This window comes from Pseudochaenichthys georgianus, chromosome 2 (assembly GCF_902827115.2).
Source record: "Pseudochaenichthys georgianus chromosome 2, fPseGeo1.2, whole genome shotgun sequence".
NCBI lineage: Eukaryota > Metazoa > Chordata > Actinopteri > Perciformes > Channichthyidae > Pseudochaenichthys > Pseudochaenichthys georgianus.
Genome location: NC_047504.1, coordinates 11221988 through 11236922, shown reverse-complemented (window position 1 = coordinate 11236922; position 14935 = coordinate 11221988). Strand labels below are relative to the sequence as shown.

General features: G+C 43.1%; 1 protein-coding gene across 1 annotated transcript in view; it reads right to left on the bottom strand.

Moving 5' to 3' along the window:
* LOC117460360 (gamma-aminobutyric acid receptor subunit gamma-3-like) overlaps window positions 1–14935 on the bottom strand; it is a 109451-nt gene that overhangs the window by 16702 nt on the left and 77814 nt on the right. The window contains exons 7-8 of the mRNA XM_034101736.2: window positions 9197–9334; window positions 605–757 (exon numbers count right to left, since the gene is read on the bottom strand). Coding sequence (XP_033957627.1) covers window positions 605–757; window positions 9197–9334 — 291 coding nt within the window. The remainder of the gene's footprint in view (window positions 1–604; window positions 758–9196; window positions 9335–14935) is intronic.

Here is a 14935-nt window from a genome sequence, read left to right as displayed (position 1 = left end):
GCAGTGGGAGGAACATAACACAACACATGAAGGTTAACTCGTGCAAAAAGAAATAGGATTAACACTTAAAGAATGGACAGAAGAAAACAAGAAACACACACATATCAAAGATGGCTTAATGACCTGCTAAAGGTGACACACACACACACACACACGTAAAATGATTGCTTTTGCCTGTCATAACTACAGCAACAAAGGCCGAGATTATTGCTTTCAAGCGTCCTAAATGTCAGTTTTTTTTTTTAAAAACCTCTAAATCCTGCAAACAACTTTCAATTCACGTCCCTGTTATTACACGACAGCAGGGGCAGGGGGTTTAATATGGATCCTGATCACTAAAGTAAATATTGGACACTTTTCCAGACTACTAATCATCCACGAGGAGGAGGGAGATCTTTGCCAACGCGGTGGGTGTAACAGAAAGCGTATGGCAATATAATTAACTGGGGGTTCGGTTGAACAAGCCCTCTTTAATGACACTGTCATCAACCCGGGCTCCACATATGGTCATGTGTTTGTCTGTGTTTCTATTTTGTTATATATTTGTCTTCAGCGTCTAAGGTTTCGGATCCACGACAGCATACATGTAGCATTAAATGTGTACCTAGAGCGGTGCGAGCGGGCGTGGCGTCGCTCTTGATCCAGAAGGAGACCCAGGACAGAACCACGGTCAGGATGCAGGGGATGTAGGTCTGGATGGTGAAGTATCCCATCCTCCTGCTGAGGTCGAAGTACACCGTCAGCACCACGTAGTCGCCTGCAGAGAGAGGATGAGCTTTAAAATGTGGTTTATAGAGCGCTTTTCCTGGTGCTCAAAGCGCTCCACGAGCAAGTGAAGAAGACACATGACAACAGAAGTAACACGTGGTAACTAGGTGGGATACGGGCGAGGGGTTCGTGGATTAGGAGAAGGCCAGAGTGAAAAGGTGACTTTTGAGGGATTGTTTGAATGACGTGGCAGATATAGTGTCCTATCTTTGTATATTTCTACCTTTTTTAACCCATTCTGGAACGCTGAAAACATGCCGATTTGAAACAATCCCAATTTAGGATGAATAAAGTATATCTACTGAAATAGTCTGTACATTTATTACACACTAACTCTCTGCAAGTAAATACATTTCAATTAGTGCACAGCAAATCTCTTCATACAACCTCTCCTCAAATACAACCAGCCTATGTTTGAATATTTCTACTTTTTGAGTATTCTAACTCAACCCTTATACTGTATATTGTGTCTTTTGTAGACACTGTATTGATATACATCTGTGTAATGTATGTACAGCATGTACATGTACAGCTTATGTTAATTTGTGTATTGATTTTCCATGTTTCAACTCATCCTGAATGCCTGTTAAAATGCAGATTTAACATAATCCCAATCAGGGTGAATAATACATATGCAATCGTCTTGTTTTATATTTTAAACGTCACTAGCTATCCTGGCTCCAAAATGGTGGAATGAGCTCCCCATTGAAATCAGGACCGCAGAAAGCTTACACACCTTCCGGCGCAGACTGAAAACTCATCTCTTTCGACTCCACCTCGAGCGATAGAACTATTAACAAAGCACTTATATACTAATAAAGGACTGGCTTATCTAAAGCCAGTTGAGTAGCACTTGAAACGATTGGCTCTTTGAAACCTGATGTTCTTATATGATTCAGTTTTCTTCAAGGATGTGTCTTCCTGGTCGAATGTACTTATTGTAAGTCGCTTTGGATAAAAGCGTCAGCTAAATGCAATGTAATGTAATGTAACTAGCCAAGGTAGGATAATACGAGTTTTTGGGGCTATACTAAAAATGCTGTTTTAATATCAAAAAAGCCCAGGTTGTTTTGTGTACCAGCATGAGTAGATAAAGGCTTTTATTTCCCCTTAAAGATATCGGTATATGTATTAATGTATAGGTAATTTAAGAGCCAATTAGGAACCGGTGTGTTTAGTCAGAGGTTCTGCTGGAAGGTAAAGTGTTTCTGAATGTTTCATACAGGTCATAAAATAAACCTCAGATCGAAAGGCGTACTTCACTCGGTGCGTCGAGCTCCGTAACCTCAGCCCACGGCGCTGAGCACAGTATGCTGCAATACGAGCGACTATTGGACGGATATTTATTTATTTTCGCATGTGTTTTTCGTAAAGACACAGGATGACACATGCAGACACCAAATCATCCCACTGAGGTGCTAACAGACTGTAGGAAGACACACACACACACACACACACACACACACACACACACACACACACACACACACACACACACACACACACACACACACACACACACACACACACACACACACACACACACACACACACACACACACACACACACACACACACACACACACACACACACACACACACACTTCCCTCTCCAGTGTCTCCCTACTTGATTTGTAAATACTGCACACCGAAAACACATTATTTATCGTATTCTATTACATAATAACATCGATATACAGATGATAAATATACAAATATATCTTTCCGAGTATATATTTGCACATCCCTCCACTGTTTAAGTAGCTTTTGTGTATTGACATTTGGTGTAAATGTTTGCTTCCTAGTATGTGTAAACCTAGCCATCAATACGCTCGATTCAGACTCTCAAGGTCTCGTGGTGTTCTTCTATTGCCACACAATGCCTGACATGAGGTAACTAATTAAAAACAGCAGCAAGTGGAGCTACTAACTTCCTCCCTGTCCTATATCAAACCAGCCTGAAGAAGAAGAAGAAGAAGAAGAAGAAGAAGAAGAAGAAGAAGAAGAAGAAGAAGAAGAAGAAGAAGAAGAAGAAGAAGAAAGCACCATTATTGATCACACCCTCACTTTGAATTAAAACTCATTTTTATGACCCGCTGAACGATTATATGAAATAAGGCCAACCTGCAATAACTGGAACCCCTCCAGAAACTAAGCACCGATTCAAAGCTTTAAATAGCCCTATAATACTTACTGTAGGGTGTTAACTGTGACCGTGAGCTGTGGACATATTACAGCGAAATCAAAACACTTTCATAAAAGGGCCAAATGTAATTTTTAGTAGTACAATTATTGAATTAAAACATCAATGAAGATATCAATTACAGCTTCAACTAAAATTACAACTATTAACAAAACCATCTAGAGCGATATGCATAGACTCATTGCATTTAAATTAGACAATTTCATGTATTAAAACTGCAACTTGCACAAGTGTATAATCAGCAGGAATCCTGAAGTCAAATGTCAGACCTTCTTTAAGACCCTTTCCATACATTTTCAGACCTCTTCGCCACTTGGAGTTCTAACCGGTTACCTTGGCGACACACTTCACCTCACATTGACTATATACAGTATTGATTGTCCTTCCTCCTTATCTTCCAACCATTTGGACGCAGACTTGCATTTCCCCATAACGATGTTGTTTAACAACCGGCGTAAACGGACCTTGGCGCGCTATCAAGCAGTGAGCGTACGACGTCCTGTTCAGATGACGTCAAACCCAACGGGATGCCATCAATAAACTCCACAGAATCTCACTACACACCTACGCCATGACTACATTCAGGCAGACTGCAGAATACAACCTCTTTGGACCATTTATATACCGTACTTTTCGGACTATAAACCGCGACTTTTCCCCCCATTTTCTTTGTACAGCTAACGGCCACTAGGGAACCTCCTAAATCTATGGATTTTACAGGTGAAATTAACCACCTTTAACGCTACGGGCTCTAGGACCGGTCCGCGCCCGCCACCTTTAAGGGGCGGGCTCCAGCAGGAAAAGCTGGAGGCCGGAAAAGAGTGAGACAGGTCGCGCGCCAAAGTGAAAGTGGAACCGAGAGACAGAACGAGAGCAAGACAGACGGACAATTTAGCTGCGGCGGCTCATATGCAGGTGCGCTTTATAGTCCGACAAGTACGGTACTTATTGAAGACAAGCTACAAAATGTAACACCTTGGAAAATGCCGTTTAATAGCCTTAATTTTCGCTAAATTGATTTAACCCTAAGAAAACTATTCACCAATGTGGTATGTCTAATCTAATCTAATAACCTACCAACCTAAGTGATATAATAAGCAGATGTATGAACTAAATAGAGCCCCACATACCATACATTGTGACTTATGGTTAAGGTAGCCATTTGTTTTCCAAAGTGTAATGAAATGTTAATGAATATAGACGAATACATCATTAATATATGTTATTGATTTTAGTTGATGCACATCAATAGTATTTAATTAAACATGTGAATCCGACCTCTGCTCCGAGTACATTTGAGTAACTTGACCTCTTTGAATGTTATTGAGTGCCTCTGAGGATCGATGAAGCGTATGAGTAATTAAAAGGCCTGATATTTAGCTGGAGGCGGCATCATGCTGTGCTCTTAACTTCGTCATCAAAACGGAGAGCGGGTGCACACGTCAGCAGGATACTGTTTCTGTAAGAAGACAGATCTGTGTGTGAAGTTAGAAGATACAGATTTAACACAAAGTGCTTACAACACAACCAGGGGCCGAGGAATGACCTCTGGGGAACAAGAAATGAGCATTTTGTGTCAATGGAGTTAAACTGAGAGAGATATTCGTCTAATGAGATCGTCAGAAGTGACTTAAGATCTTCAGAAACTTTAATTTAGGGAAAAGCAGATAAACGTCACGCAAAGTTGTCAAAGATGTCGTTTTTGTTAATCAAAATGTCTGTTTCTTATCATTTGGAACAATGGCGATAACTGCTTCAAGTTAGATCATCAGGAGGGGGAACAGTCAAGGACAGAAGGACACAGGAAAGCTTGAACAGAAAGATAGGTGATTCTTCAGATGTACAGATGGCACGAAGAGAAGAAAAGGAGACTTGAGTGAAGCTCAGAAAACAGAGGACGACTTCTCTCTGGATCTTGAGCGACGCCACAGCGAGAGAGAGGAGGACTCACGAGGTGACGGGGTTTATCGGTCCGGCTCCAGCACGACGCTGGTTACCGACAGACTTTGAGCTAGACCGCTCGGCTTCTGTGACCTTGACAATGTTCTTTGCATCAGACTTTAAACATTACTGAAGAATGCCTGCTGCCACTCAGAAGCACTTTCCCCGTGAAAAGGATGTCGGCACATCTGTAGAGGAAGACCTTTTGTCCTCTGGATCCAACCTCACGCTGCACAGAAGTGACAACATGATTTTAATCAGCAGGTGCAGAGAGAGGTATGATTATCTCTCACTTTTCCCCCGTTATGCCATCTTTATTCAGGGAATGTTTCCATACGTTAAAACCACCCGTCTTACATTTAAAAGTCTTATTTTGAAGAATTACGTTAAAGCAAACGGGGAAATAAAAAGATGTGAAAGTGGTAGGGATGTAAACTCACGGTACGATATTTATCGCGATATTGAAAAATAAAGGGAAAAAAATGTGAATTTATTTTCTTTATTAAATAATACATCTGATTTGTACAGCATTTTAGTAGATAGTAGTATTTTAAATATAATAATCAGACCCTGCAATAGAATAACTCAAGTTTCACTTCAGTTGTTCAAGTAACTCAACTCTAACTCACTCACTCAGCATCATCAAGGTTATCTTTTAGGAATATGAGCACGTCCACATTTCCAGGTAGAAGCTGGGATGTTTGGGCGTTTGCAAAATCCCCTGCTGTGGAAACAGCTCTCTCGCTTGGTACTGATGTTGCTGGGACAGAGAGACATGCTTTGGCCATGGGTGACAGCAGTGGGTCAAACTGAGCATTGTCTCTCCACCACTTCAACAACAATACAGTTGTTGCCAAGAAGGTGAGGCGTATTGACAGAGATATAAATATACTGTTGGTACTTGTCGATGTCTCTAGGTATGTGCATGTAGCCCTGTAAATACGATGTCCTTTTGTTTGTTGGACAGGTCTCCCTTGAAAAAGAGATCGATTATCTCAATGGGACCATCTGGTTGAATAAAGGTTTAAAAAAAAAAAATTATTTAAAAAAATAAATAATATATATATATATATTTTTTTTAAATCGAGATTTATTTATCGCGATATTCGATACATCCCTAGAAAGTGGGGAATGTGGATAATATTTAAGGTGCATTTAATCAACTTTTGTTCCAAAGTAAATGCTGTGAAAACCCCCTGGTTTAAAAGCTATGAAAAAGACCAAAAGGGCACTATGAAGGATGCATGTAATCAGAGCTCGTGATAAAAGGAATTAGTCGCCTGTATTTCAAAAAGACTAATGAAGGATATCTCCATCACAACAGTAAGCACTATGTGTCATTTCACTGTAATAAAGCCGTCTAGTTTTATTTTATGTACCCCTTCATGTCGAAGAAAGGGTTCTTTTAAAGCTATCCGAAGCAAGCTTGCTGGTAAGGCTGGTTATATTTAAAAAAGCAATTTCAGATACCAATCACCGGGTGAATAAAACAACAACTCATTGCATAGCGGGAGTCCTCGTCGTCCTCCTCCTCCTCCTCCTCCTCCTCCTCCTCCTCCTCCTCCTCCTCCTCCTCCTCCTCCTCCTCCTCCTCCTCCTCCTCCTCCTCCTCCTCCTCCTCCTCCTCCTCCTCCTCCTCCTCCAGCAGCCCAAGGTTGACACAGTTCACAGAAAGTCTAATTTGACAGTGTAATGCTCAGAGATAAGTGACATGTTGCTAATGTGGCAGGGTAACATTGTTTAGCTTGCATTAATGGACGCCACACTAATGCGCCCTCCCAGATGGACAATCTGTATCCGTGCATCGTGGCAAACAAGCCCTCTGTTTACCTTCGGTTGGGACAGTAACAACCCCAGTGAGTACACGCTGCTGCAGAATACTTATGACCTCGTCACGCAGAGCAGGCTCCCCTCGTCGTTCTGTGTGGAAGCTGGGAGGGACATTTTTGGGAATACTCGAGCTCAAGAAACTGAAATGTTGTTTTACGACACTGACATTCAGGAAAGCAGCGTGTTTCCAGTGCTTTCCGGAACATCGCCACCATGTGAAAGCTATGAGAGGCATGTTTTCCTTAAAGAAAGTGGCACCATTTATGATGGCAAGAAACTGTAGAAGCTGAAATTACCTCCAGACTTTCTGCGCGTGTGAGAAAGGCTTCCATCTGGCAAAAATAAATATGATTTGCACAGTGGTATATATTTTTAGCAACTCATGTCTCCACAGATTTACTTACTAAACCCTTAAAAAACATTACATTCGTGCCTCCCTGATTGTCCTTTTCATATTATTTTGCGAACAGCTGGTGATTTTATAATCTGAAATGACCCGTTTTTATCATCTGTACCTATCCGTCTAATTAAAGGTTTTTAATGATGTTATCTGCTGCTAATTAAGGTTATTTCCATGAGGTGATTAAACGTGTCTGACCTTTGCAATATATTATTCTTATAACGACGTTTTTCCCTCTTGTTTCGCAGCTAACAATCGACAATCTTTCCTTTTACTTTATTACTCTACTGTGCAGTTGGTTAGTTTGAGATAATCCAGTCGGTTTACAAATGTTATAGCTCTCTTTAGTAGCATTACTACTATTATAGTTTTGGATGTCCCCCAGCCTCCACACAGTAGGTACGATCGATACAAAGCTGTTGGCCTAACATGCTAATGGTTGCACTCGCAGATAAAAGCATTACATTAGTTACAATCCCACATCTTTAGAACGACAACACTTCAACATGTGAAGAAACGCAAAGCGAGACAGACACGTTGAGCTTGGAAAAGCTACGATTGGACATCCTGTCTTTTTGAAAGTTACCTCAAAACATGTCTTTTCCAGAGCTGCAGGTTAGCGAGCACGGTCAAATGACGCCTGTAGGATCTCATACACGAGAAGGAACATCAAACAACGATATGCACGCCATTGGATTGTCAGCAATTTGACGATTCGACATTCTGCTTCCAGTCGTATGAAGGCGGAAAAGGGAAGAACGCCATCTGCAATGCAACCGCAGAGAGAACGGACACAATGGAGGCTTTCGGGGAATTCTCCATGGGGGGGTAGCAGAACAAAGCAATGAAGTGTCTCATCGGGGCATTTTGAAGACGACGGAATTGATAGCAACGGAGGATTTGTGGCTCTGGGTCCCCGATGGTCCGCTCTGTCCTCATTAAAACAGCCCGTCCTCGTGTGCTTACGAGGGATAAGGCGGGAGAGTGAGGGGAACACGAGAGCAAGCAGCGCTTTGTCATGATGTGAATTAATGATAGGTATTTTGAGCTGGGGATCTAACCGGCAGGCGTGTGGAGACGGGGCTCCTGCGCGGAGAGACTGGGAATGATACCAGGAAACAAACCAGAAAATAATTTTCTCAAACAGCATGAGGCACATGTGGAGGTTGCTGTCGAGCATCTCGGTAGAAAATTAGCTGGGATTTGTTGTGAGAAAACATGTCATCGACACGGCCATCAATGTGTCTCAAGATGCTCATCATAAATACCTTTGAGTGTAAAAAACGATTCGATGTCGTGTTTGAGTGCCGGGACAATCGCCCCCACCCTTTAACATTTCACAAAATGAAGCTGTTCGACTAATTTCCACCGAGCTCATTAAATAACTTGATGCCACTCCTTGTTATCGCTCCCCTAATCACACCAAGTGCGCCTGCTCCCAGAACATTCATGAATGGAGGTTCTTGGAAAGCAGAAATAGGTCACGTGATGCAGCAAAGACAAACGCCTGCATGGCACACACTAAGGGGGAATATCCGCAGCTCGTACACAAGGTTAAGTGGGGTTAACAACTCAGCCCTTTCTCCACCTCCCTCATTCATAATGTTCCGCTTATTAAGCCGTTAGAACACGTCACGTGAAAGCATTAAAAATGGATTAAGAGCGCGTCCACCCCGGGCCCGTTGTGGGTATAATTACGGGCCCCGGCAATATGTCTCCGTGCCTCCCAAACACACGTCAATTAAATCACGGGAAGGCCTAATAGCGGCGCCGAGAGCATGGGACGAGAGGAACAAAATGGGTGAATAATTCCACTTCCTTTTTAATCTTTAATCTGGGTGATTAATGTCAGTGGAGAAACCTATTCGCCCTCACACCCGAGGGGAATACTTATGAGCTTGAAGCTTTACCATTACACTTATGGCCTCGTGTTAACCTGCGCGAAGATACAGAGGTAGTCAAGTTTTATTCCAAAGCTGCGGAACAGAAAGCCAGGTTGACCTTTGACCTCAGATACAGTGAATAAAAAGCTTCCCAGCACATTCGATTCTTACCCGCTGTTGTCGTGAGAACATCCGTGGAGTTTCTGAGCCCCATGAAATCAAACTGGTAGAGCCTCCAGTATTTCTGGTCCGAAGTTTCCACCGAGTTGCGACTCCACTTGTAAATGATCTCGTCTCGTGGGTAGCCGTCTGTAAAAAACGAAACCAGATTAGGCGAAAGAAAGTTAAAAGACATAAAAGTTTGAGGCCAGGAATAAAGTAAAGTTTAATGCAGCGATGCAGATTTCATTGTATGCATGATATATACCTGATTTAAACTAATTTATACAGCGCGTTTTCAGTGGCCTGCAGACCAAGTGAGCACTTACCCTTAACTTAAATCTGCAGTAGTGAATCCACTCATCAAGAATTGTTAATTTCAGTGACGTACTTCACCTGTTTCCACCCAACTGGCCTAAAGGATGCCTCTAAATCACAATATGGTAAAACCTGGGGAGGATTTATTGCAAGATGCCATTCTTTATGGAGAAAAGTATGTAGGAAAAAGACATGGTCTTAAAGGTCATTTTGTGGTGTTAGATTATAGAGTGCACATCTCTTGTATATCTCTGAGTTAGGCCACTTCAGAGCTTTTCCAAGGAGGAGCTGATAATGGCGACAATGACCTATGGAAATGCTTTAAAGAGAACATATTCAGCTTCATATTAGCTTGTAGTGCCACTGCCTTTATTGTTCTCATACTGTCTGTGCTGCGGCACCTCTTTTCACCCTCTGTCTGAAACCAGAGCCCAGTCTGCTCTGATTGGTTAGCTGGACGGCTGATGTGATTAGTCAACCGCTTAGAGATGTCCCGCCCCTTAGCCTGTCACGTACAATGTGAAGCAACACAGTGATTGTAGCCTTTGCAGACCCTTTACATGCACTAAAACCTATACAACAGGAAACTCCAACAAGCTGAATATGTCCTCTTTAAAGCTGGAGCCTCTTGTTGGGGAAATATGTTCCAAGGCCCATCACTTTGACCCAGTTCATCAGTTCAGCACCTGTAACCTTGGTTACCTCTCAGTGTTTTGTACATTACATGTCACTTGTTAAGACGCTTTTATCCAAAGCGACTTACACGTATGTAAGTCGGATAAAAGCGTCTAACAAGTGACATGTTGAGTACAATACTGTGGGCAATCCCCACTGTGGGGTGAAGTGTCTTGCCCAGTGACACGACATGCTGACTGCAGTGGGGTTTGAACCTGTGATCCCCTGATCCGAAAACCAACACACAACCCACTGCGCCACACGCCTCCTCGTTTAGTTGGCGCGAGCTGATAGAGGTGTTATGATTCTATCTTGCTATGCAGCATGTTGATTATTCTCTCTGATCTAAACACACGGGGGTAGAGTTCTTCAGAATTGACGTGGCAACTCTCCCGTGACGTCAGAACCTCTGACCCGCTGACATGTCTCGTGAATTCTCCGGCCGAAGCTCCGAATAAACCCGTCAGTGTTTGACATCAAAGCTCCAGCTCTCCTCTGAGTCCTGACTCCAGTTGCTTCAGAAGTTTCCCCCCCCACACTTCTGATATGTTTAGCATTAAAGCAAGAAATCATCACGTGCAGATGATTGCTGGGTATAAACACGAGCGCTAACAAATCGATGTAAACAAACAACAGATAAAAACAAATAAAACATTAGCTCATTTGACAAGTTGAAGCAATTTCACATGCACACATGAGTGACGGCGATAATGAGCGAGCCTCGTCGTGCCCTGTGCTGCAAACCACACTAATTATGCAAATAGTCTCATTTAGGGGATAGCCATCGAAGAGCAATCACCATCATGCAGGAGAGCGCTTTATTTCTTTAATAATTGATGGCAAACATGATTGCAGTCATACTTCTCTCGGTGGGTTGGTGCAATTATCTTTACTGTTATGATGTTACCAGTGTTTCCTAATGGCTACCAAATGTTTTCACGTCTGTAAAAACCCCCCGAAGCAACATGTTCTTCCTCCAAGTTGTTGCTCTAATATCTCCCGTCTCTCCTGCAGGATGATATTTCCATATTACTGCTTCACACTCCAGATATGAGTGAGCTTCTCTGCCTGGGAAAACACTTATGAGGGAAATGAAGTCAGGTTCAAATACGACTTCTCCTTGTTGCTTGTCTGGGGGAAAATCACGTAACAAATCAAATATCCGCATTTTTTGGAGTTTATTTCTGTTCTGTTTCCTCATGTATTTGTTGAGCATTTTATTATTAGTATTTTTTCATTAATTAATCAAATATCTTGATTTTTGTCAATTTCTTCTTTTAATTATAATTATTATGTATTATAAACTGGAGAGACAACACAGTCTTTGGAAATATTTGTCTATTAAAAAACATTTTTCACCCATTTTCAACAAGCTATGGGGCGGTGGTGGCGAAGTCGATAGGGACTTGGCTTGGCAACTGGAAGGTCACCAGTTCAAGTCCCGGCAAGACCAAGTGCTACCGAGGTGTCCCTGAGCAAGGCACCGTTCCCTACACTGCTCCCCGGGCGCCGTTCAAACACTAGGATGGGTCAAATGCAGAGAAACAATTTCCTCACGGGGATTAATAAAGTATATCAAATCAAAATCAAAGCTATGGTTATTTAGGTATTCAAAATGTCCCTTTGAAGACTAACACTTTTAACAGTGTAATACTGTTACATGTGTTTCCTAAAGTATTCAGATTCAACTCTGAAATACAGAAGATATGCATATCTACTCAGTGTGCACGCATATGGATGTTCAGGCTTTGTCTGCTTAGTAAATCACAAAGTGAAGGGAGCAGCAGGCGTAAGCACTTTTTTCCCACCGACTGCTGAGTTGTTCTTCAAACAAACATATGTACCTACAGGAGGTCAGTTGCATTTTGTTTCCAACGTCAGCTGCTCTGGGAATATAGGTTTAAACTGTAAGCATGTACACACCCAACACAAAGCCATTTTTAGATGAGGTTTTCAGAATTAAAAGTTGTGAAGAAAACTGAGAAAAATCCCCTGATGTTTCCACTTTTAAGACACATTGTGAGACGATTCATAATAAGGGGTTACGCGCTGTGGCAGCAGTGCTGACAGGAGTGATTGAGAAGTGCCAGTGTTGTAGTCAAGTCACCAATTCACGAGTCCAAGTCACTCTCGAGTCACCACTCTTCGAGTCCGAGTGCAAGTCTGAGTCACCAAGGGAGAGTCGTAGTTGAGTCCGAGTCTGAGTCCGAGTCATCATTACCTGTGTTCGAGTCCAAGTCCGAGTCACCAAGGGAGAGTCGTAGTCAAGTCCGAGTCACCCAAGGAGTGTCTGAGTCAGAGTCCGAGTCATCATTACCTGTGTTCGAGGCCGAGTCCAAGTCCGAGTCACCAAGGGAGAGTCGTAGTCGAGTCCAAGTCCGAGTCACCCAAGGAGTCGGAGTCGCGTCAATCAGTGTGCGAGTCGAGTCACGAAAATCGGCACTCAAGTCCGACTCGAGTCCGAGTCCAGCACTAGAGTCCAGGACTCGAGTGCTCCATCTCTGAGAAGTGCTGATTATATCTTTAAATATACAGTATGACTCGTCTGTCTCAACAGCATCGAGATGTCTACTGAAATGATTTTAGCCCTATATACAATAAGCAAAAAGTCCAGCATGTGATGCTTTCATTTTAAGATGTTAAGCCTTGCAATGTCTTTTGATAAGTCACTTCTTCAACTTTGATCCAAATAAGAAAGATCTCTACAACTACTGGATGGATTAAGAAACCTTAGTCTGACTTCTACAGACTTTCAAGAAGGCTTTTGTGCAGACTGTGATGCTTCAGTTGTGTTAAAAGGTCACTCCACAGAAACTGCCCTCCTTGCTGTCACTGAGGAACTGCACACTGCTAAAGCAGCCTCCCTCTCCTCTGTCATCATCCTGTTGGACCTGTCTGCTGCATTCGACACGGTGAATCATCAGATCCTCCTTCGCACTCTCCAAGAACTTGGAGTTTCAGGCTCTGCACTTTCCCTCCTCACCTCATACCTCAAAGACCGCACCTACAGGGTTACTTGGAGAGGGTCGGAGTCCGACCCTTGTCAATTAACTACAGGGGTCCCTCAGGGCTCTGTTCTTGGTCCCCTCCTCTTCTCCCTGTACACAAACTCGCTCGGATCTGTCATTAGCCCTCATGGTTTTTCATACCACTGCTACGCTGACGACACCCAACTAATCCTGTCCTTCCCCCGCTCAGAGACCCAGGTCGTCGCACGCATCTCTGCTTGTCTAGCTGACATCTCTCAGTGGATGTCCGCTCATCATCTCAAGCTCAACCTTGACAAAACTGAACTGCTTTTCCTTCCGGGAAAAGATTGTCCCCCTCTTGACCTGACAATCAACATCGGCACCTCTGTTGTTTCCCCGACTCAGACTGCAAGGAATCTGGGTGTGATCCTAGATAACAACCTGTCCTTCACTGCAAACATCGCTGCTACAACCCGCTGCTGCAGATACACGCTCTACAGCATCAGGAGGATGCGTCCCCAGCTGACCCAGAAAGCCACGCAGCTTCTGGTCCAGGCTCTCGTCACCTCACGCCTAGACTACTGCAACTCCCTCCTGGCTGGTCTACCTGCATGTGCCATCCGACCTCTGCAGCTCATCCAGAATGCAGCGGCTCGTCTGGTCTTCAACCTTCCTAAATTCTCCCACACCACGCCGCTCCTCCGCTCCCTCCACTGGCTTCCGGTAACTGCTCCAAGATGGTGGAATGAGCTCCCCATTGACATCAGGACAGCAGATAGCTTACACACCTTCCGGCGCAGACTGAAAACTCATCTCTTTCGACTCCACCTCGAGCGATAGAACTATTAACAAAGCACTTATATACTAATAAAGGACTGGCTTATCGAAAGCCAGTTGAGTAGCACTTGAAATGTGTGGCTCTATGAAACCTGATGTACTTTATGATTCTGTTTTCTTCAAGTTTGTGTCTTCCTGGTCGAATGTACTTATTGTAAGTCGCTTTGGATAAAAGCGTCAGCTAAATGCAATGTAATGTCAAATGTAATGTTAAAAGACATCAAATCTATCTGGAAAGTCTTAGTAAAAAAGTGCACTTGTCCAGTTATTTGGTCAACCCATTAGCCTCAGCTGTATCTTGTGTTCAGGCAAAGCAAATGCTAGCATGCTGACAGATTACAGCAACATCTTTAAACACAAAGAACAAATAGCATGGCTGAATTCATGTCAAAACACATTTCGTATATACATACACCTTCTGATATATCACCGTAGCCGTCAGCAGATTGATTTGAGAGAAATGGGCTGGAAATGTCTCTACCATTTTCTTGCACAAAGTTAATTACCCTCCAAGCCTCAATCAGGGCCGGCACTTTGTGACAGATATATCATTACTGGTATATAATGTGCGGGGAACATGTAAATATCGTGCTATTATTGCTGCTCAGAGGGGGATCTTTAGGAAGTGATTGCAGCTATGCCTGTGGGGAGGAAAGCTGCATGGGTCCTACTAATCATAGTTAAAGCTTTTCAGTCAGGGAACTTTTCCCTTATGTCTTACACTAAGCTTTAAAGACATGACATCAAAACATGTTGCAAGGTGTCAGGGAAAAATACTTAGAGTTACGAGGAAGTTACCAAGGACTTCGTCATGTTTCTTATGTTACTTCTCGATAAATACATTTGGTTGCAGTCATAACGGGAAGACGTCTAATTTCCATCTTCTCCCGCTTATCCGTGGTCGGGTCTCGGGGTAGCAGTTCCAGCAGAGAGCCCCAAACTTCCTTTTCCC